Source organism: Labrus bergylta, chromosome 22, assembly GCF_963930695.1.
Source record: "Labrus bergylta chromosome 22, fLabBer1.1, whole genome shotgun sequence".
NCBI lineage: Eukaryota > Metazoa > Chordata > Actinopteri > Labriformes > Labridae > Labrus > Labrus bergylta.
The window spans coordinates 11,011,626-11,036,560 of NC_089216.1; the positions used below are offsets into that span (position 1 = coordinate 11,011,626).

General features: G+C 39.4%; 1 protein-coding gene across 5 annotated transcripts in view; it reads left to right on the top strand.

Moving 5' to 3' along the window:
• elavl2 (ELAV like neuron-specific RNA binding protein 2) overlaps positions 1-24,314 on the top strand; it is a 32,099-nt gene extending 7,785 nt beyond the window's left edge. For 2 of the 5 annotated variants that reach the window (XM_065950494.1, XM_029279791.2), the window contains exons 2-8: positions 5,456-5,546; positions 6,643-6,883; positions 13,281-13,384; positions 16,842-16,995; positions 18,661-18,886; positions 19,539-19,577; positions 21,636-24,314. In XM_065950494.1, coding sequence (XP_065806566.1) covers positions 5,475-5,546; positions 6,643-6,883; positions 13,281-13,384; positions 16,842-16,995; positions 18,661-18,886; positions 19,539-19,577; positions 21,636-21,966 — 1,167 coding nt within the window. In that variant the 5' untranslated portion in view covers positions 5,456-5,474 and the 3' untranslated portion in view covers positions 21,967-24,314. Of the gene's footprint in view, positions 1-5,455; positions 5,547-6,639; positions 6,884-13,280; positions 13,385-16,841; positions 16,996-18,660; positions 18,887-19,538; positions 19,578-21,635 lie in introns of all 5 variants that reach the window. The other 3 variants (XM_020646339.3, XM_020646341.3, XM_065950495.1) reach the window with 2 other exon arrangements.
• The last annotated feature ends 621 nt before the right edge of the window (positions 24,315-24,935 follow it).

Here is a 24,935-nt window from a genome sequence, read left to right on the forward strand (position 1 = left end):
AAGGTGAAACATATGAAATGGAGATTGAAGAAAGTCATTTTCTTCATCAACAATATGTTCTCACATGGCCTGCTTCTCTCCAACATGCACATGGGGGAGGCTGCATGTGGAGCCCATAGCTGCTTACCGTTATACCTTTTTAACAAACTGGCTGAACACCACCTGTGTTTTTGAATGATCTGTCTTTGGGCACTTTTTCTTGTGTTGTTCATGTGAGCAAACTGTAAAAAAACTTTAGGTGTGAAATCAATTCTTAGTTATATTATACTAATATTTGTATTTGCCAAGGGTTTTTTTGTTGGATAAATAACAGATGGAAAGAGCAGCAGGAGGGTTGAGTTGGCCTGTGAAGTTTAAGACCCTCTCAAAGTGAGACGAGGAAACTTTCATTATATTTAATGTTTGTCAACTCAGTTTTTATTATTCTGCCCAGTATCAAGATTCTTGCTTCAGATAGTTTGCCTTTCATCATTTGAAGTTGAAAACTTTGATTTGTTGTTCTTTCAATTTAAAAAAAAAACCCTCAGGGAAAATCTGTACAAGTTTTAACTTAGTGTTTTTTCAATGCAACATGAAATACTGTTATATGATCACGTTTAATGCATGACACAGCAGTAAATCATATTGAAATACTCTCAATGGTCTGATTGGAGCTGCTTGGAGTTGAGTTCTTCTTTCTTTGCAGTTTTTAAGTACAAGATTGTGATGCCCAGATGAGCTACAGATAGTCTGTTTTAGTTTAACTCTGCCTGCAGTCTGAGCGTTCAGAATTCAGTAAATTTCTACCTTTTACAAAAACGTGTGTTGAGCATGTATTTTAGAATTAGGTCTTCATGTAGAGAGGTTGAGACGCTTAAGATTACACACAAGTATGGTTGAAACATACTCAACTGTTATGTCATGTGAGAGACTTCTTTAAGTGAAGCTGTTTTGTGTAAGGCTGGCTGGCATGTTAAACTGAGTAGGCCTCTTACTAGACCATTGACTGTTCATGTTAAGACCCAAAGTGACAATCATGTACGCTCATCTAGTTTAATTTAGTGAATGAAATGTATTTGTGGTAATTGGCCTTGTGGGTCAAAGCTGTTTGCTGTCAGGCTGTAGTTTCTATTTTTGCTTGGGTTATGTTGTCATGGGTTTTGACTTTGGCTTAGGGACATGACTCAAATGAGTCATGTACTTGCACTTATGCACCGAAACACTCGCAATGCATTTTGTCTACAGTCCATTCAGACAACAAACAGGGATGCTAATGGAGATATTACAGAATAAAGAAATCAACCAAACCTATATGTACACCCTGTTCTCACCAACCTGCAATACAGGTTGACCCGAATGTTCCACTTTTCTGCACAATTTCAGTCCTCCTTAGGGTTCAATCTAAAAGCATTTTTTACATTTGATAAATGAAGCACGGCAGCATTGTGTCATGTTAATCTTCATTTCAAATGTTCCTTTCAAGGTTTTTGGTACAAGATTTTGAAATGGCAGAAAATTCAAAAGCAGCAAATTTAACAAAATGACTGTAAAGTAACTCTGATACTCGGCAAGTTGCCTGGAAGCACAATTACTATGATGCAGCAAGCTGTTAAGTGATGCTGCTGTATTGTTCTTTCATATATACATACAGAAATGCATTGTTTTTTTTTTTTTTACGGTTTCCTATCTGACACATGGCAGCAAATACTGTACATAATAAATCATATTTTTTTTGTACATAGAAATCCGTGTAGATATTCAGATCAGAGCATTGGGTTGAGGAGGTTCTTGCTCAGACTTGGCTACAAAAACATGACCCACCAACCAGTGTTGGTTTGAGTTTACTGTGGACCTAATCATAGTGGATACAGAGTTTGCTTTATAAATAAACATACAAAATTGCTTTGCCAAAAGAACATCCTGAGGTCACTGTAGTTACAAGCTGTATGTGAAATAAGAGGGCATAGATGAACATGTCACTACCGTCCAAAAAAAGTCATGTGGTGATTGAAATGTTTTCAGAGTGGACTGTGGAAAAACTAACATGTAGCTGATCTTTACTCAGCCACTCTGACTGCCTGTGTTGCCATTTCTTTGCAAGTTTAGTTGGCGTTTTTATGTCTTATGTGTTCAGGGGGGGGTTGTTTTTAGGCCTTTTAGTCCTGCTTTAAGTAAGAATAAACAGATTTCCCATGTCATCAATTAATGTATGAAATTAATATTTGATGGTCCATTACGATCTTTATTTGCCATTACATCTCATCTCCACCATTTCTACTCAATATTTTTTGCGTTTTGGAGGAATTATCTGACAAGAGAGCTGTCAGATAGCATTTGTGTTCATTACCAACACAGCTCTCTTCTGTGCAGTTTTATTTATACTATGTATTCAGGCAAACCCTGCAGATTCTCTCCACTGACCAGCTGTTTCTTTGCACTGATATTGTAGGCTATGAGGCTGATATGTAATCAAAGCAGAAAGATATGTAATTTCTTGATGACTCACACTTAAGTACATTGTCATTTTTAGTCAGAATATGACAGTAGACAGTCATCAAACACACTCACAGAACACCTCCAGCTTTTCACACTTGAATAAGATGAGGTTGTAATTATTTTCTAATCCAATATGAGTCCAGAACAGATCTACAGCTGTTTGAGCTGCAATTTGTACTTTCACGTGTGTTCATGTCCGTCATGTGTAGCAGAGCCAATCAGTGACAGCTGAGCTTCCGCAGTGCTGTTCACAATTAACAGCCATAAAAAGCAGCAAATGAAAATGAAACGGCTTGTTCAAATATTTAATGGCGGTCCTCTACAATCATGACAGCTGCACTGACTTAAGTCAAGACGCAAAATAATATTCTGACAAAAAAATGATTCAAGACAAAAGTAGCTCGCTAAATGTGTTTTAGGATTAAAAAGAAAATGTCAGAAACAATTTGTGATCACTCCAGAATGAAGTTAATATTTTTTGACATGCGTAAACTTCCACAGATCACAGTGTGGACATTTAAGATAGCAGAAGATTTTAGACAAAACACTGTGCAATGGAGACTGCATAGCAAATTGAAACTCTTCTTTTGGCTTTCTGAAATAACAGATAGGAAAAGTAAAGATTGAACACTTTGATTTACACATTATCCATCTCTCTAGCTGACTCTGGTGAAACACTTGCTGGTGGAAAATGACCCCACTAAGAAATATTGATCAGTTGTATTGACTTTTACCAGTTCATCTGACAGTTGCAATGTTGTTTTCATCACTTGAGTAGAGAAAATCAATTCACATTTCAGATGTTGCAAGTTGACATTTTCACAAGAGGCAACCAACAAGGTGAAAGTAGTTCAATAATGGGACACTAAATGATCAGTTATTTGTGTTGTGTGTTTTTAACTACAATCTACCATCACAAAATGCAGGTGGAATAGCATCAGAACCTTAATGTTCTTGGTACAGTAGAGTGAGGTGAGATAGACCTCGCTGCAGCCAACATTTGAGTAATGCCACTGACGGCCAAATTCCATCAGATGTGTGTTCGGTCCATCTCTGCTCCGTTACGGCAGCGGAGCTGATTGGTCTTTACTTTATTCAATGTGAATGCTTCCACTGGCTGTGCTGTGCTGCGTCTCAGCTCCGTAGCAGAGACGCAAGGCTTCTATTTTTGCCGGAATTCAGAATAAAACACTCCGTTTTGACGGTTCAGAAAAATGAACCTATGTGTTTGTTTATGTGTTATGAGTTTTATACTACATACATCGTATTATCTCGCGGTGTCGCAAGTGAATCTGTGAAATCACTGGACGAGGGTGCACAGAGCCGGACCGGCCCAAACACGCAATGGTCTGGTGGAAGTTCTGGGTTAACGTGCTTAACATGGTGGTGCTGCAGTGTCTGATTTCAGCAGATTGTGTTTCAAAGTGGATTTAAAAAAAAAACATGTCATCCAGAGAGTGGGTTAACTTCTGCTGATGTAATATATTTATAGAAATGTTTGGATTTGTAACATTGTGTGAATAAGCCACAAGAAGAAGCAGTGTAGTTTCAGTAGTACATATACTCATCAAATCACCAAATCTTCATGCATTCACTTAGTGAAGAATATAATCTGAACCCCCTCCATTCTCCCTCGTCTCGTTTTTAACGGTTTGTTTGCATGATAAATAAGAGCTTAAATTTCAGCAAAGTACAGTAAAGGAACGATGATGTCTCAGCAATCAGTGAATTAAATTAACTTGTTTTTGCCAAACGTACAAATGACTCATGTCATGTATTTTTCAGGAAGTGAAAGGTACAGACATAACAGTTTGTGTCTACTGAAATTATATTAATGCTTGTAGTTGTCACATAAGAAACAAACAGGACGCATCGACAGTTTCTTGGGTGTTAAAATCGAGCTAGCTTCAGCTCAAAGAAAGTCTGAGTATGATGAACCCTGCTTTGGATACACCCCGCTGTTGTGTCTGACTAAACAGATTTGACAAACAGAGCAAACTTTTTACAGAAGACCGCAAGCTTAAAGTAAATCTGTAGTAAGATTACAGAGATGCATTTGTTTCAAACTTTGAGTTTGACTTTCAGCACAAGTTGACCGGGCTTATTTGTGTCTTCATGCTTTTCTTTGTGTAGCTAATTACCAGCTTTGAAATCTGGGAAAATGTCAGCAAACCAGATTTATAGCCACATTTCAATGTCCACTGTGTCTTCAGTAGACTCTGTCGAGTCCAAATGTCCTTAGTTTAGGCAGATATTTGTCTGTTCTGCTTCAGTTTTTGTCCTTTCCCCATATTGAATACAGTTGTGTCTCATAATGTTTGTCACTCAGTCTGACTGAGAGGGCGTTGTCCAGTGGAAAAATGACGTCAATGCTTGCCCTCTACAGTGAATATGAATGTTGAACTGATGTTCCCTTTCACAGTGTTGTTTGTGGTTATTGATGTTGGAGTATGCATTTTTTGTCACTGTTTGTTGGTGTCCTCTGGCTTCCCATCTTGCCTTGTTGATTTTGACCACTCATCAATGGTTTGTTTTCAGAATATGAGATGTGATGACATGTTTACAGTTCTGCTTGTGATACTTTGTGTGCTACAGACTGGATGAAATTCAGAAAGTTTCAGCGCAACTTTTGCTGGAAGTGAGGAATCTGAACAGAGCGATTTTTATTTGTGCCTCCCAATATCAGTGATCATCTCTGTGCAGCCCTCTCATCCATTTAGCTAATTGCCATTTCTCATGCTTATTGCCAGTATTACTGTCGCCAGGTTTTCCTCCTGTTTACACTAAACAGAAGATGAACTGTGACTAAGAGAAACGTTGCTTTTTGCCTCTTCCTAGTTAAAGCCGATGTACATGGGCAGCCAGTTGAAAAAATATAACCTCCTTCTCCTCACCCCGACAATGACATGTGATCACCTCTGAATGTTGCTATTGTTCTTGTTAATCTAACATGAAGTATTTTTTGTGTCCACATTTTCAGACGGCAACTCCAAACTAACATGGCAGTCAGACTGTGTGATGTGGCTTCTCTGCTTAGAAGTGGTTCGTGGGCACCTGAGCCTTGGACTGGGGTCTGTTGCACTTATTTTTATGTAAACATTCGGCATCTCAGTGCTCAGGCCATACCAATGACGATAGCTTCAAGTTTTATTACGATAAATCAAATTAATCCCATTTGTTTGCATTAATCACAATTAGGATTTGTGTTCTTTGTGTTTTGATTCTGAACAGATCACAGGTTGTGGCTGTTTGTCTGTATTGGTATGGTCTCAACCTGTGTGCTGCTGATATGTTTAACCTAGATGTTTTTTTTTCAATGACTGCATTATTGTCTCTGTGCACCAATTTGTAAAATTGTGACTGTCTGGAATGATGTTCACCATGCAGTGATGATACAGATCTGCTCTCTTCACGTGATGAAAATGTTAACTAAGGGGTACTCTTCATACATTAGCCTGTTCCTGGTTGCCTTAACTGATATCCAACTATCCAATTTAAAGCCTGATGTCCAATGCTAGCTAACTGATGTCTGCAACTTGTTGCTGCTGTAGGCCTCATTGCCAAATGAAGCGTTTCACTTTGCTACCTTAAAGGGTTTGCTAAAAGTCTGCTACTTCCAAACTCTTATATTACTCTACTAATTGTTTAATATGACAAATGAATGGACCACATTGATTTCTCACTAGAAAGACTCTTGATGGTTCTAGAAACAAAAGCAGCAGTCACAAATAGTAGAAAGAGAATTCAGTGTACACTCTTGTCTTTTTCTTTTTTTTTCAAACTTTCTTTCATCCAGCTCGTGGTGTTGGATGTTATATTTCATAGTTGTCAATTTATCAGTTCAGACGTTTTACATGACTGAATAGCCTAAGCCAGCGTGTTTTAGAGGGAAAGAACTTGTTATTCACAGCATCACAGTTTCCCCTTGCACAAAGAAACCTGCACTCTTATTTCATGTAAGGTACACAGATTGTGATTGGCTTGTACGTCCCCTGCAACTTGGATGCTTTCATTATAGTTAATATTAATGTATTAATTAATGAGCCATGTCTCCATGACAACAATACTGTGTGAAGAGAGTCCTTTTTTAACTATTAGTTGGGGGTTTGATGTTTTAGCATGATTTGTATGTGGTCTTAACTTGCTTTGTTTTTGTCTCTTTAGCAGGTAATTGCTGCCATGGAAACACAGCTGTCAAATGGGCCAACTTGCAACAACACGAGCAACGGTCCTTCAACAATCTCAAACAACTGCTCCTCACCTGTAGAGTCAGGGAGCATAGAGGACAGTAAAACTAATTTGATAGTCAACTATCTGCCTCAGAACATGACCCAAGAGGAGCTGAAGAGTTTGTTTGGGAGCATCGGAGAAATCGAGTCATGTAAACTAGTCCGAGACAAAATCACAGGTAACACAGCTGTTTGCTCGTTTTTGCAGTTTTCTATTTGATGTTCTCTTTTGATTTTTAATAGTTTGTTTAAATGCCAACCTTTAATGTTTCTTTTTCCCTTTTGTCATGGTGTATTTGATGGCTTGTGTGAAGCACTTTGTTTTTTTACCTTGCCTTTCCTTCTATGGCTGGTTAACAGCACGGGGCCTACCACATACAGTACATGTTTAATGATTGATAGGTTTTGAGTCCTTTGTTGCTTCCCCTGAGCCAGGGTCGTAACATTTCATTTTGCAATTATATTGACACACAGTTACATTTTTCATATAAAGCACCGTTTGTTTTGGGTGAAATTAGTATTTCCTAGACTGTCCTTCTCTCCTGATTTACTTAAACATTAAACCCAACTATCATATCGGTTTGGCACTGCTCTTAGTCTTGTCCATGCCGAGAGCTCGTCTGTTTATGCATGCACAGTATGGGATATCCTCTTTGTGTATTTGACTTGGGGCATCATGAATTATAACTCCTGACCTTTTTACCTCCAATGAATGCAGAGGCATTCATTTTGAAAGGCAGCCAATCATTTTGCATCTCATTATGAAGGATATATGGCAGTGTCTTCTAGCCATCTATTTTAAAACCTTCCAAGCAGCAGTATAACACTGATTTTAATTGCTGTTATACTGCTTTAATATGCAGCATGATACTAGTGCCACTAGCAAAATGGCATTTCCAAATCAAAAGAGGCCCTAGGGCAGTTGGAATGGATACTATGGAAATGGGGGTTTCCATCTAAAGAGATATTTTTGTAGCTTTAACACAGGAGTTTAATATGATATTCATTTTAATTGCACTATTATATCTCCTATGTCTTGAGCAGTTAGAAGAAGTGCAAATAATTTCAAGTTGTTTTAATGGGAGTTAGCAGAATCTCACTAACATTGCCTGTTTGACATTAGCTGGTAGACAATTGCTGAGTCCTGTGGATTTTGTTTTTTCCTGCAGGCTGTTTTCGGTCAAGGTTACCTGAACCTTCCTCCATCTGCTTATTGTGGCCTCTTTACGGACGCATACACACATCTGTTTCATTTACATTTTACCCTGAAACTTGAGCAGCCTTATTCAGGACAACAGATCTTTCCATTAAAATGTGGCTGGAGGGCAGGGGGCTCTTATTGAAACACCGTTGAATTTATAGGCTGCAGATTTTATAATTTGTCTGTATTGTGACACCTTCTTTGAAATAACATCCATAATGCGCCCCAACCCACTTTTGATTTTGAAATGTTAATAGTTTTTCATACGGTTCAATGTTTATATATATATAGCTCACCTTTTATTGACAACTGTGAGCTGCACCTCCATCATTTTTCATGTCATGTCTTCAACGTATATTAAGCTAAGCCTTGCCTGTAGACCACATGGCCCTGTGTATGCCTTCAATAGGTGCATGTGTCAAGATATTTCTAACTAAAGGTTGTCAATAGAGGTGTGACTTCACGTTGTAATGTTAAATGTTTAGAAAAATACCAAACATTCAATAAAATCACCAACCGTTTAAACGTTAATTAGTTTTTGTGTTTTTAAATGTGGTAACGTGCGCGTGTCACTGCACAGAGCAACAGCTGTTACAAGAGGGATTTACAAACAGCAGACCTTTTCGCTCCCTCCCCCCCCCCCCCTCTCTCTCTCTTTCTCTCTCTCTCTCTCTTTCTCTCTCTCTCTTTCTTTTCTGATGTGATTCTGCACACTTGATTTTGCAGGGATTTAAAAAAAAACCTGATTCATGCTTCTTACGGTGGCTCTGCGCACTCGGTCTCTGCGACTGTTGAGTCCTTTCATACTGATTGCTGACAGAGCGGCCCGAAGAACGGACCACGAGGTCCTCGCGTGCGAGTGCACTCTCCCCACTCTCTCTCTCTGTCTTTATCTCGCTGTCTTAAGCACGCAACAACTTTATGAATAAATGAAAATTGGACCGCACATGTATCGTCTATGTGTGGGAAATGCGTTTATTTAACAAGCCGGACGCCCACCCCGTACCCCCCACCTATTCTAACTATTCCCTTAATGTCCGACCTGTCCTGGACCAGCTATATGTCCAGGTTGTCAATTAAGCAAAAAATATCCCTTTTTGTTTGCCATGGTATCAAATACAGTCTTGTTTGGATATTTATAAATACAGTATATATTTACTTGTGTGACATTTTGAATGAGTATTGTTGCAACCCGACCTCTATCAGCACAGCACTGTATACTAAATGAGTTGATGTCACTCAAAACTAATGAGGAAAAAGGTTACACCACATGATATAGTTGGTGTATATCTGTATGTGGTGTGGGGCTTTCATTATGTATTCACTGAATTGAGACTTTTGTCATCCACTGATGACAAACTGTCAAGTGTGTCTTCTTGCATGGAATAAATGTCTTTGTGAAGTCATGCATACAAGAAATACATTTGATTGTTAATGTATGAAAAGGGTTGAGCTGAACTGACAAGTGATCCTTGTCTAAAATCAGTGCTGAGCGCAGCCTGCTGGGTGATTGAACATAAAATGCTTGATAGGTTGCGTAGGAAGGAGGAGCAAGTGAAATAACACTAGAACATAGCACTCCCAGATAATTAAGAGCAAGGAACTAAATAAAACAAGTTGTTAGAAAGCCGCTTGCCCTTGAGTTAAAGGGGACTTGAGGTAATACTACACGCCTCCATAATGAGGGGGGAGTGGTAAAAATGTAGATTCAGATTTAGTAAGTAACATAACTTACCTTTTTGGATGTTTGACTGAGGAAAGATTTGCTGTAAGCCCCAGGAGGACTCGGAGTTACACACTAGCGCTTAAAAATCCTTTAAAAAAAGAGTTAAAAACAATAGATGAAGAGAAAGTTTCCTATATGGCGCCGTTTGTTTGTTATCCAATTTTGCAACTTGACAGACGCAAGTAAAACTCTCCATTTAAAATCAGAACAACCTATAAGTAGATTTAACCAGACAGTCTGACCTTGAAGACTTGCTCTTCTTCGGTGCTGATGATGTTTGGGACCACTTGTTTACAGGTTTTAAAAATAATTCATGGTTTTGTAAACTTATCTTTCTTGCTAAAGTTAATTTAATAATCCATTTAAATGAGCTTCTTCATAAATGTCTTTCATGTCAAGGCCCTTTTATAGGTCAGACTTTTGGCTCATTAGAATTTGATATCTTCTTCTAACAAGGTGAAGCTTCCTCTTGGAATTAACAGTTTAAAATTTGATGTGTCGTTGTGTGCAAATAACATGAACTTCACTGTGGGACATTCCCATGCTCCCTTTGAAGGAATAGTCTTGGTTGGGGCGTCGTTTATTTGGTTTGCCATGTGTAACTGTCCTGTTACAGAAAATCCAAGCTGCTCAGTTGGATACGACTGCTTGAGGGTTATTTATGAGAGTATGCAGCTTTCAATTCCTGCGAAACATTTATTAGAGCATCGATAGTTGAATACATCTGTGAGAATTAACATGTGTCATGTTGTTTTCCAGTGTGCGGCTTAACTTAAACGAGCATTGTGGAGTTATGATTTACACCAGTTTGACTTTGTTTTCAGACTGCGAGCTCCTGTTGGATTGGATTTGGGATGACGGTTGCACCGATGTCTGTAGTGAACATAGTGTGTAGATGTGTTGTGTTTACGGCACAACTCGTGAGGCTTTTTGCATCAGTGGTGATCTGATTTAGATTGCTTTGCAAGGAAAACCATCAGAATCAGAAATACTTTGCCTTTTTATCAAAGAATTACCAATTCCAGCAGATGGAAAGGGTGAGTTTAAAGCTCTTCGTAGCAGGCAGTAGAAACTTTTCATTTAAGGAAGTTGAATGTTTTGGTTTTTTACCTAGGCAAATGTTTTAGCTCCCTATTGATACCACAGTACCAAACTCAGGGACAGAAGTTTTCCAACCAGACATCGTTTCAATGGTGCAGAACAGAGAATTATGTGCAGCTTGTAGAGTAATGTAAAAATCCTGATGTGTGTGTTTGGTCAAAACTGAACTAGAAATTAGAAAGAAATTGCTTTTACTTTTGCATGCTCATTGTTGCTTTATGTAATGGTTCCCAGTGCATTCAGTCTGTGTCAATATTTCAGTTTCAGTTGTTTGACTAAATCCTAGGACTGATCTCTTCTGTTGAGAACTAGTTTCAGCATTGTAATGCATTCCATGGTATGTTGCTGCATGGCTTGATGCACATGAACAGTATCTAACCAGCAGTCTTTTCTACATGAAGCATTTTATAAATCCCTTTTTTATCTGATCAAAGCTAGAATTGGGACGAGAAAAACTGACTTCAGACTAAGTTGGGGGAGAAATTAGGCTCTTAATGTTATTCAAAGCCTCCGAGTCATTTTTAAGGAACGATGCTCTGATTTCAATTTCAGCTCTACATAAAATCCCATCCCCTCCAGACTGTGTTGCTTTTGTCTCTCCCTTGGCCCTGTGGCAATGGATTTAAGCCAGCCTACATCTGTGTGCTGGTGCTACATCAGATGTTAAGTAATCACCAGAGAGATGCATGCTTCCTCTTCGCTTTAAATGTTCTCGCCTTGGCTGCTGCTGCTGCTACGGCTTAGTCTTTGTGTGTGTGTTTTTTTTCCTCCCACTATGGGCAGCACTCGTCTTTCACTGGAAACTGGGTGCAGCTCTGTGTTTGAAAGTGCAGCTCATTATGACTCCTCTACTCCTTAATGACAACTGAAAGTGAACAAGTTGTTCATAATAAGAACATGTTAAAGGCCTCCCAGTCATGACTGTTGATTTAGCCGATACTTGACGTCTCTATAGGAAGACATCACTATAAGCGTTGATGTGATGCAGCGTTGTATAGTAGAACACAGGATGCACAAAGGCAGTCGGCGCCTTACCCTCCAGGCTTAAGTAAGAGTGTCATTTCACCAGCTCATTTCAAAGCACAGCATGTTTCTCCTGGCTATATCAGTCCCAGAGATGCAAGGTGAAATTAAGTTTATGAACCTTATTTGATCACAACGGAACAACCCATGAGAGCAGTTCTTCATGGTGGGAAGACAGATCACAGCAGCATTGCTCCATATAGGGTGTCAATGCTGCAAGCAATATTTAACACTCAGCTGTCTGTTTAAATTTTCCTCATGATACAGAAATTAGTTTATGACATACTTTTTTAAAAAAGTGACAGATTTATGTTTACAAAGTCTTAACACCGTGCAGCATGTAAAGCTAATGCATCTAGCAAGAGGATTTTATAGTGTTTGATTCAGATGTCTGACGGATGTGATGGACAAGTGCACACCTCGTAGATTCTCCATTAGTAAACCCATGCATCCTCAATCATTTCTTTGAACCTTTAATCACACAAAGTCTTAAAACCAAGTTGTTTATGTGGACTTTTAATATGCTGAAGCAGCTCGAGCTGGTGAACTTGACCGGCAGTGGAATTGCAGAGGGACCCAGCAGTGTGGGTGGAGGAAATTGAATTGCCTCTGTGCACATAAAGAGTGGGTGTCAATCTATTGTACATTTTAGAGATAAACTGTGGAGGGAGGGGAACACATTGAGCTCCGGCTACTGCACTGTGTCAGAGATGAGCTGCTGTGAAAGCAGAGCAATCAGCTGTCGTTTATGCATTTATTTTAGAATTTCCTTTTTAACACTGCTGTATAGGATTGCTGCTAACAAAGTTTTGTTGTCTTCTTTTATACAATGACAATAAAGAGTATCTATTTTTAATGGAAGAGGTTTGACTTGAAGTCATTTTGAGCTTCTACTCTACGTTGTTTGACTAATACATATTTGTTGAACATGGGCTTAAGACTTCTGTGTACCTTTTCCAAATAAGAGATAAAGATAATTTGTCCAGCATTGTCATCTGGATCTATAGGGGTTTTATTTTTTGAGTAAACGTTTCTGTTCACTATTGGAGTGACACATTTCTTTACTTAAACATATGTAACTATTTTTAAAAATATGCAGAGAATCTAAAACGGATGTGCGCTGTCTATCTTTCCATCTATGTAATGTCTAATGAATTTAACTTTCTGTACAGGAAGTACAAGAAAGGATTGGTGTTATTTATTAGGACAGTTTTTCCTAAATTCAGACTATTAATTTAGTCAAATATCAAAATGAATGGTGATAAAACAATTTTGATTTATCTAATCACATCCTTATTACTATCTCAAAAGTCCCGAGCAGGAGGAGAGCCTGTCGATAAAACCCCAGCACCATTTCAGACAACCTCGAGTTATATCAGTCTGCATCCGTCCTCTCATCTGAAGGAATTTAACATGTCCATTTCACAGCATTAAAAAGCAGTGATGTTCGGCTCTTAACATTGTCTGTATTTGTATTTAGCCTTCACTTTTTTTTATTCAATGTGTTCTGTTCTTGTGATTGCAGGGCAGAGTCTGGGCTACGGATTTGTCAATTACGTGGACCCGAAGGATGCAGAAAAAGCCATCAACACCTTAAATGGCTTGAGACTTCAGACCAAAACCATCAAGGTAAGATATGATGCATGTTTTCTATAAATCTGCTGGCAGGCAATGGACATGTTGATTTTGATCTCCAGAGAGCACCCTAATCAGGCAGTCATATTCCACTCACTGAAATCAGTTACCATTCATGACTAGTAGCAGAAATCCAACACATGCCTTTCAAGACCAGCTCTCAGGGCTGGAGTCGAGGCATAATGAGGCAGGAGAAATGTGGGGTGGAAAGGGAGCCTATTGTTAATCTGGGCACATGCGGCTCTGCCTGGGCCTCAAGTAGAGCAGAACTGTTTCTATGGTTGCATGTGCTGTAGCACTGCTGTATGTCTTTACAGGGAGGTGGCTGCCATTAGCATTCATCAGGCAATGTAGCACTCAATGTGCTACTGGAAAACCTAATTTGCTTCGTCTAGTACTGCAGGATATGAGGGTGGTGGAGTCGGATTATTAGATGTGATGTTTTTGCAGTGGTCTTACAAGGAGACAGCCAGATTCCTTCTCAAATCTGCAGAAGGGTTTAAATGAAAACGTCTGTGAGCAAAAACACATTTAGTGATAGAAAATTCCTGTTTGAATAGCACCAAAATGTGAGCTGCATGCGCGATAATTTCAGTATTTAACATTTGAATATTACAGCCGAAGATGAGCCGTGTTATCAGCCGTACCTCTCCATTCTCATGAATCAAACAGAACACATCTTTTTCTCCTCACCTCATGCTCAGTTCATACCTCTGAAAGTAGAACGTGGCAACATCTTTATACATCACACATACAAAATCCTCTAGCCTCTCTGTCAGAAGTGCAAATAAACCCAGCGAGGTGGAGGAATATACTTTGCAAATATTAGCATCAAATGAAGTGTGAAGGTGAGACCAGGAGGGAGAGAGGGAGGGCAGGGATGAGGAGAAGTAAGGGAGTAGCCTGGCCGTGGGCAGGGAGCTTTAGCTATCACGTTCGCTTTGTCAGCCTTCCCTTCAGGGCAGGAGCAGGGCGAGAGTGAGAAAGGTGGAGTGACCGTGTGGAGCTCTTATCGATGTGAGAGCACATAAAGGAATCCTTTTTTGAAGGTTTAATTAAAGTGAGTAAATCCTTTTCATACAACACATTGCATAAGACTGCAGAGAGGGACTTGCTATAGGACAATTTAAGACTGTAATTAAATACAGTGGTGGTGCCATTCAGGTAATTGACAGTAGAGACAGCAGACAATGAATCACGGGATCCAGGGGACTCATTTCTCCTTCTCTTTGAATCTCCGTATTAATCCTCCACACAACCATCAGCTGCATCGGTTCCTTCTGCATTTTATTGTCTAAATGTCTACATGACTGAAAATGGGACGGTGCACTGGGGAAAAATGACTTCATGACTACTCAGGGGTGTAATGATGTATTGATCTAGAGGACCTGGTAGATGACTCTCTAGTCTTTCTCTGTTTTCTATTACCTGGCTGTGTTTATGGACAAATGTTGATTTATGCTGCATATTTCTCTGGCCCCATGCTTGGGGCTCTGCACATCTTCTCACTTTAGACATCGAATGTGATTAGTCTTAAGAGGTGGATACATTCTTCCGGTGTCTGTAGCCATATCAGGAAATGATGCATTTATTTTTAAATGAGAGCTGTCTAGCTGGGCCCAATGCTGCATCCATCTCTGGTGCATTTTCTGTCCATCATCTCAGTTGGAAATGTGACAGTTAACTTTCTCTACAAGACTGATTCGTCACTGTCCAGGAGGACAAACAGGGTGTGGACAAGACAAATGATAGAACTACATCACGCCATCATCGTATGACTACTAATAATAAAAACTAATGATGACAAACATTTGAATAGAGTTTGAAGAGAGTCAATTTGTGAGGGTAGAAGTAAGAACCAAATCTAAATATGTGATTTCTGCTTCCTATTATTGCTCCACAAATCTTATCCGGTGTTTCCCCTACCATTATATTAGGGGGGCGACCCGCCCCCCCAACAGCACCCCCTGCCCCCCTTGATCGTCAAATTCATTTTATTTTCTATATAGCGCCAGATCACAACAGAAGTCATAAGGATACCTTTCCAATAGAACAGGTCTATACCCCGTCCTTTTATTACAAACAAACGAATAGCCTTGTGTTATTTATCTTATTTACACGACGGCATGTCATTTCTGTCTCTACATGGTCGTGCATTTACAATTCTTTAAAAAAAAAACAATGCTCTCTGTGTTGTGCATGGTGGAGTTTCGCCCCAATACACACACACACACACAGACACTTGCACGCACACAGGTGAGCACACTCTCACCAGCGGAGGCCTAGGTGTGTGTGCTTGTGTCTGACGGACGCACTCGCAATAATAAAAAGTCTTTAAGAAGCATCAGAAAATAAAGTAGTCGGCTTAGTTGACTCTCTCTGCCGTTCCTCAGGGGATGCGCTGTTACCATGCTGCATTCAGGGGTGCTCAGACAATGAGAGATGCATTCAGGTACGCTCAGAAACAGGAGTTGCAGGAACAACCTCGCAGGAACCCACCCCCCGCCCCCCCAGAGCTCAAAACCTAGGGGAAACACTGTTATCAACAAAATCCTTCAGTGTTACACCGACTCTTTGACACGTGTCCTCTCAGGTGTGTTCTGACAGAACAGGAAGCACAATTTCAGTTTATTTCTTTAAGGAAATGTTTGTTTTATTTATTTTTTTGCTTTTTCAATTTTAAAAAGAGCAGGTATGATTATAGTCTCAGGTTGTGCTGCATAGTGGTGAAACAGATCACACTTGATCCGTGACCAGTTCAGATCAACTTGGCCCCACGTGATCCGCTGATAGATGGAAAATATACAAACATGGTGTAACCTTTAATAAAAACCACTGCTAAGTCCCTGTGCAGAGCCTCAATGAAGGAAGGCAGTGTTTAAGTAGTTTCATATAGACCTGATTTACAAAGAAGACATTACAGTATTTTAAAATATATCTTTCGTTAAGCTTTAATGTTTTTAAACGCTGCTTCGTCTTTTCTCCGTTCACTCTCACCCTGTCTGCGATCATGTAGGTAACAGCTGGTGGCTGCGTGTGACAACAATCAGCAGCTTCACATTAGCAACGTTCAGTGACCTGCTGCAAACTGTGTGTGGCTGTGAGCGGTCCAAAAACTGAAGATAGAGTCTGTTGGAATTACATTTTTATTCATAAACATTTGCCTGATTTAGTCAGAACACACCTTTTTTGTAGAGTTGTCATGGAACAGGCTTGTTTCAGCAAACATTGCTAAAATACTAAATGGCAAGAGCTAGTTTAGGAAAAGTGACAAATACCAACATATTGTAACAAATTTAAAGCATGCCAAAAAGATTTGAACTAAATGGATCACAGAATAAGAAGCTTAAGAATAAGAAGCTTATTCTTGACTCAGTTTGAATCAGAAATGTCTGAGTGTATTAATGCAGCTAAAAGATATATGTACTGATGGCCATGTCTCCGTCTGTAGGTTTCCTATGCGCGTCCAAGCTCCGCCTCCATCAGAGATGCAAATTTGTACGTCAGTGGCTTGCCAAAAACCATGACTCAGAAAGAACTGGAGCAGCTCTTCTCTCAGTATGGACGCATCATTACCTCACGCATTCTGGTGGACCAGGTGACTGGTGAGTAGGACACGACGTCTGTCCATAGTTCTTTATTCCCTTGTTTCCCAAACTGACTCCCAACAACACGGTTAGGATTCCACCAAGTGTTTATAAATATGCATAGATACGAAGTGGGTTCAAAGCAAGAGGACTCCATGCTTCATAATTTCTTTTCCTGTCCAGTCTCCTTCTGCCCGTACTTACCACCTCCTGCTTTCACCCCCTTTCTATTTCCATCCCAAGGTGTACATGCAATACCTGTTTCAGGCAGGAAAAGAAATGCACTTAGAGCCGTTGTATTCTCCATTTCTCACCTGTCATGTAGAGCAGAACTCTCATGAAACCCTGATCAACAGAATCCTTCACCGACGTTTCCCAATAGTCCTGTGCTGCGGAAACACCAAATATTCCTTCAGGCATGCACAATGGGAATGGTTGTCTGAATTATTCACACATTAACCATTTGTTTCAGGAGAATTCACTTTGAGTTTTGCAACCTGTTTAAACTGACTAACTTCACAAACTAGCTTTGACTCCAAAGAAACACGTGGAGTATTATAGAAATGTTGTAAATACCAGAATACATTCAAAACACTAAATCGTGACAAAAAACAGTAGTATTATAACCTACCTGGGGTGTGAGAGTGACAGACCACTTTTTGACTTGGTCAAGATACTGATGCTCAAGGCTGATTGACAGCAGGAAAAGAAACAAGACCAAGAGCCAAAAGACATGCATGGATGTGCAAAGAGGGCAGTCAGAGGTAAATGAGTCAAAGGAATAATGTGGAAACAAACTTTTAACATCTGTTCACTATTCAACATTTTTCTTGACCTTAAATAGCTAGCCTTAAATGGAGAAGTAATGCTGTAGTTAGATAATGTTAAATTGTTAGCCGTTGAGTAATCATCTCCTCAAAGGGGAATTAGTAGCAGCTGTAGATGTAATGCTACTATCCAGCTGTCTGTAGTTTGAGCTTAAGTTATTTGTTAGGAAAGATTGGTGCTTTTATTTCTGGTGCTCGTCTTTCTGCCGTTCTGGGACATTTTCCTTGTCACAGTCTGCACTCTTGGTCTTTGTTGTTCCCTGCTGTCCACCACTGTCCCATGATTGTTAGAGCTGCTGGTGCCTGGTCAAAACAAACTCACTTTTACTCCTCCCTCTTTCTCTCGCTGCACATGCCCCATGTGCTTTGGATATTTCCTGGTCTTCTTAACTTAGTTTTGGTGTTTGTTCTTCTGCCTCTTCTAGGTGTTTCAGTCTTGGCATCATTTGAGGATTTCCTTGTTGATCATTCTTAAAAAAAACAAGTCAATAGGCCTATACTTTGGATTATTGGTGGTGATATGTGCAGAATGCATATCTCCCTTATATAATGATTGAACACCTCAGATGTTGCTATTTTAAACATGAAGTTTCATGTCAGCACCAACTCTGCCATCGTTGTACCACTGAGATTTTAGCTTTTTTTTAACACTTTTAATTCACTGCTGTGAGGATGCAAGGGTACAATTTGAGATGCTCCACATTGTCACATGGTTTTGGTTTGAAAACAAAGAACAATAAAGTGAATATACCCTGTTAGATGATGGTGCGGGACATTCATGCTGCAGGTTATCACTGAATGTTTTCATGACTTTTAAAGACATTTAACTGATAGTGTTTCAATGAACTCACCACAGGTGTCTCCAGAGGGGTCGGTTTTATTCGTTTTGACCGTCGGGTTGAGGCTGAGGAGGCCATCAAAGGTCTGAATTGTCAGAAGCCCCCTGGTGCCACCGAACCAATCACAGTCAAGTTTGCAAACAACCCGAGCCAGAAGACCAGCCAGGCCCTGCTGTCCCAGCTGTATCAGTCACCCAATCGAAGGTACCCAGGACCCCTCGCACAGCAGGCACAACGCTTCAGGTAAAAGGGGCACACCAAAAAAAAGAAAATCTGATTAGAGCTGAGCCTAGTTGATATGGCTGTTGATGTCTGAGGCGTTTTGAAAATTAGCATTTAAATAGTCTCTCAGCAGTCTCATGAAAATATTCTGTGTTGGAGCTCATCAATACTCTGGACAGAATAATTCATCCTCATTTTCACATTTTCAACTTTGCTGTGTTCCTCCTGTTGCAGCTTTAGGCCGATGACACACTTTTAAGCAGATTTTGTCAAATGAGATGAGCAATACTCTGGTGGTTAAAGGAGGAAAAAATCTAATAGTTTTGTCTTTTTCAGGGCAATTGAGTCCAGTTTTTGTTTAAATTGTGGAAATGAATCTGTGGACATGAGGCTACAATGTTTCCAGATGAGCCAACAGGAGGCTGACAGTTCATAGAAACACTGAAGGCTGTTTGTGTAGGTGAATACTGAGAAACAAGTTCAGCCTGAAAGTTAATAAGGACAGAGTCTGGGGAATCACCTGAACGGAACAACTAACTATAAATAAGATCAGAAGTATTACTCATCTCTGTCATCCTGTCGAGAAGCATCATCAGCCTCATAAAACACTTTCTTTTTTTTTTTTTTTTTAAAGACACTCATGTTTGTGTGTTGTGCTGTTTGTGTTTCTTAGGTTGGACAATCTGCTGAACATGGCCTATGGAGTCAAAAGGTAAATTGATTTAGTGTTTTAATTGATCCTGAGGGAAATTCACACCTAACACAAGGGAACTGATGGGATATATTTTTGTCCCTTATGTTGATATTTCCCTGCTTGAGCCCTTGGCAACATGCGTAGGTAGCTAACACTGCATAAGGTAGCCTTGATTTAATTCAAAGAAAAAAAGCTTTGTTTGTTTGCATTAGTGCTTCCCTGTTCCAACAAATGTACAGCCATAATCCAGTCTCAGGGTGTTTGTTTGAACAGCAAGTGATGATGCAAATATTTAGCTGGTGTGCACGATAAAGAAAGGTAGACTTGTGTAACACATGCCTCGAGATCCAACCAATGAACGGCGTCACTGAAGACCACACACAGTCTCTTTCGCTCTGCCTCAATAAATCAAAGCTGAAGGTGGCGGAGTTCTTGGAATGGGTGGGAGCAAGAAGAAATCACTGCAGCATAGACCAGTGTTTTTTTTTTTTGGTTTTTTTTTGGTGTAGCATCAATACACAGATACCAAGAATTTATGTTTATCTCTATCAATTATAAAGAAAATAAAGCATATACAATTTAAACTTTTTGACATGAACTCATTTATACACTGAACATAGAAAATGAACAAATGAGAGCCTTGAGTAGGAAGCTGATGAAAGCCAAGGAGCACTAGTCAACCCTGTAGACATGAACATGAACTCAAAAAAAGCAAACTACAACACAGCGACAGCCTTGGTTTCTATTTTAAATCAAATATTTTATTCACAACAAACCTGAAACCTTTTAAATAAAATAAGGGAGCAGTAAGAAATCGAGCCACCATGATGTAAGGATGCAATCTGAGGGACATATTCAGTCAGCATGCTAACACCGTTTACACACGGAGTGAGCTCACTGTACCCGTCATGCTCCGGTGATACTGTACCTGTTCTTAGGCCGTTAGGATTATAAACTTAAATTCCTCATGTTTTAGTTAAATACCAGCAGGTTGAGTCACCTGCTTCATGTAATCAGTCATGAAGTTTGATATGTCTGTCTATAACCGGGTTAGTGACGGTGATGTTTTGAATTCCTTTAATCTCAGCATAATGTCACAACATGTCTAGATTAAAGCATTGTCTCCACTGCTTGTCTACATAACAAAGGACAGAATTCTTCAATCTCTTACTTGCTATTGCACAAAATTGCATACTTGTATTTTTGAGCTCCACGCTCTCACCTTGATCTATTATGGACAGCCCTGTCCTGTTTTAAACTTTGTTGCATCAGACAGCTTTCAGGATTCGCCAGGATACCAGTTTGTCTAAGTTGAGTTTTATAAGAATGCCTTCCTGGACTACGATTGAAGTCCAATCCCCTGAAAGCTCAAAGGCCCATCACGGGCGACAATAGACTTGTGATTTTCTCTTCTGCCCGGCCCGTCGGCTGACGTCTTGGTTGCCAAATCTCTCTGCGTGTCCTTGATGCTGGGAGCACACCTGTCATGGTGGATGTTCCCTGAGAGGCCAACTGGAGCAGCTAATCTTATGTGACACCTGCTGCAATAATTCATAGGCTTTCCATGCACTTTGAATTTTGTTTCATCAAACTGCAAAACCACATTCACCAAAAGCCAGGTCTTCTGTGTGGCTTTTATTTCAGGCTTGGCACAATTTTCAACTTGAATGAGCTACTTATTATAATTTGGCACTTTTTGTTCCGGAGTAAATGGTTTTTGGCTCGGGTCTTTGTAGGCCCATCATCAGAAGTGTCGAGGACGGATGTTTTATTTTTAGGTCTGATGGTAGATGTGTACTGTTCAGAACAACGACCGTTCCGCGTTCCTCTGTTTGACAAGGCTGACGTCATAACTCATCACTTGCTGAAGAAAGTGTTTACTTACAGAAGAATATCTGACCTAATGATTTCTAAAAGAGTGATCTGAATAGAAGGGTCGAGAGTAGGGTGTTACCTCCTAGTGTAAGAATGATAAACACTCTGTAGACTTGTCAGATACCGTTAGGCTTGTTTGCACGATCTCATGCTGTTCACGTTGGCTGTGGTCTTGACCCTTGTTATGTCTGTTCTTTACAGCAGGTTCTCGCCCATGGCCATTGACGGAGTGACCAGCTTGGCTGGCATCAACATCCCGGGGCACGCAGGCACCGGCTGGTGCATCTTCGTCTACAACCTGGCTCCAGACGCGGATGAAAGCATCCTCTGGCAGATGTTTGGGCCATTTGGTGCCGTCACAAACGTCAAGGTTATCCGCGACTTCAACACAAACAAGTGCAAAGGATTTGGTTTTGTCACCATGACTAACTACGACGAAGCGGCCGTGGCCATAGCAAGCTTGAATGGATACCGCCTCGGGGACAGAGTGCTGCAAGTCTCGTTCAAAACCAACAAAACACACAAAGCCTAATTCCTCCTGAGATTGTTTCTAGAAAACTCAGCAGAAAACTGAAACAGAAAATGGAAGCGCATTGACCGTATCTTTCTACATTAGTATAAACAGCTTTGTAAATCAGTGTTACGAAGAAAAACAATATTGGGCGTCCAACAATGTGATTCTTTTTTTTTTTTTTTTTTTTTCCTTTCATTGCTACGCTTTGAATCTTCTCAATATACTTTAAAACAAGAAAAAAAATCCTGCAGGTGTGAATGCCTGTGATGTTGAATTCTCTTGCTGTCTTTACAGATGGACCGTCTAAAACGTTACTATAGGTTTTGTCATTTTGTTGCACATCTGCTTTGAAACAGTAAGTCTTGTAAGGTTTTGTGTAGTGATTTCCTTTGTATTTCTCTGTGTCCTGAGTTTTGCCTTAGGTGCGTTATGGCTTGAGTGGTTAGCAAGTACTTACTTTATACTCTTTGCAGTTTAGTTGATTTTGTAAGTATTCCGTTCATTGTAATATGAGTTGGTTATTGGTTGGCTGCATAATGTTGCTTATTGTAAACTTAATGGATAAAAGACAAAAAAAAAAATTCTTAAAGCAGTACCTTGCCAAAGAGCTAAGAACCTCTTTGATGTGGGTTTAAAAAGCATCTATTTTTATAAAAAGAAAAATTTGGAGAAACTTTTTACTGGACCTGGAACAAAATATTTTGACTTGGATACTTTGAGAAATATCTTCATATGACACCTTGTGAGCTTTTGAACTTTACAGGAAAGTTTGCAGTGGTTGAAATTTCTGGGAAGATTTATGATGTAAAAGATACCTTTTGAGATCTTTGTATTATCTTTAGATTCTAGAATCAATGGCAGTGCTGGTTTCATTTGTAAAATCATCTTGTGGGTCCCCCCGTCGTCCTGGTTGTTCAGACTAGCAACTCGCTTTCCGATTAGATTTGGAAACGGACAAAAATACCAAGGTTTGTTCGCTAAAAGTGCATGCAAAATTCTAACATGGAGAAATCTTTAAGGGAAACGGGGGGACCGAAAATCAGTTCTTCCTAAATGATTCCCTTCAGACGGATCTCATGATGTTTGTGGTGTACCTACGATCTAACATTGGACTGATTTTGTCTTAATATTGACCAATAAGGGTTTTTACATAGTTTGTATGGAAGATTGTGGACAAGCCAATGTAGGCAGCAGCTTAAGAAAAACTAGTGGGAAGGATAGAACGGATTACTCCTGAGCTTTGAGCTATGTAAATAAGTCCTTTTTTATGTTGAGTATTTGCCAGACTTCTTTTGGTTCTAGTTTGGACTTCATCGGAAAGTGTGATATTATAGATATCGTTTTCTTTTTACTTTTATGGAGTATGTAAGGTACTTTTATTTGGATATATACCTTTTTAATTTTTAAGTTTTCCTTCTGTTAAATGACTTGATTTGTTGTCCCATGGACTAGCATTACAGTGCATCAGATTTGTTGGTTGTTTGGTCTGTAGATAGTCTTGCTTCGTAAAAAAGAAAAAAAAAAAAAAAAAAGGTATTAAGAAACTATAGACATATGTTTTTGTTTTTTATATATAAACATTATAGATATATATTTATGTGGTAAAGAATGGATATAAACCACAGTTTTGAACTATTTGATTAGTTTGTTTTCTTTCATACTCATATATATACGTAATGCATATAACCTGTCTTTAAAATGGTAAAAAGGTGTATATTGCTTTATTCACTTTGGGGGAAGGTCAGCGAAGCAGTTCCATTTAGCAAACTTTTGTTGCGAGAGTTTGTCGAACAACATCTCCATCATCTTGAAAAAACGAACGGAGGCCGCCTGAGCCTCAGATGCACTGAATACTGCACCTGCATCCTGCTTGGCATTCAAACCAATTACTCGTCATGCTTCCCCTTAAATGAGCAGTGTGCTATGCATTCTATAATTCTCTTTGCGACTGCGTTTTCTTGTTTATCTATTCCTTCTTTGTGTTACATGTAAAAGTTACATTTAAGTCTAGATGAGTTGTGATACTTGCTGCTGTGGGGTTGAGGCAACATTTCTCATGCCGGACCAGTTACTGTTAGAAACTAACTTTTTTCCTTTCTTAACTTCTACACCATTATTTGGTCTTGACAAATTGTGCTGACGGTCCGGCATGAAAAAAATGTTCCCTCCCACCCCTCTTATCTCAATTCTTAATATGAGAATGATTATTTATTTGAAGTTGTATAGTCTGACTCAGTTCACAGCCTTTTTGGAATAGAATATCTTTTGAGTATTTAAAAGGATGTACATGTTCTTTACTTTGTGTTTGGATACTTTGGATTTTTTCCATGTTCAGTACATCAATAAATAAGTTGAAGGGCAATGAAGCTTTGTGATTGGATCCCATCATTCCCGTTTTCCTGTTCTCAAATATGATGCTTTTTCCAGTTCAATATGCAAAAACAGCAATTAATTTTCTCAAACCTTTTTTTTTACCTTGCTTTTTGAAGTTTAAGCAGTGAACACTCTCCTCTCTTTACAGTAAACTGCTCTTTAAGTAATTGAAGTCAGACTAAAGACATGGAAACATCAGTGATGAGCTGTAGAGATGCTGATAGACAGATTTATTAATTCAACCTTTTTCAGCATCTTACACTGCAACCAACCATACATGTCAATATAAAAAAAACTAATCTTTATTTGTATGTTCATTTTAGGACGTCACAAAGTTTGTGTGAAAGCCTGTTCTGTTGCTGCATTCATGCTCTGAAATAAAAAGGACTAAAGCTAATCTGAGCTATGATTCAACAATGAAAGCTATGATTTTGACAAGGAAAAATAAATGCACAGGAATTTAAATATCCTGTTGTCAAGCTTCTGAAAAATGGCATCTGTTTTTTTTGAGGTTATCACAACTGATAATCGGGGCAGAGTTCAGGTGCTGGCTTGGATGTGCCATCACAAAGAGCAGCACAAGGCTTGAAGGAAGAATCCTGATATAGAGTATT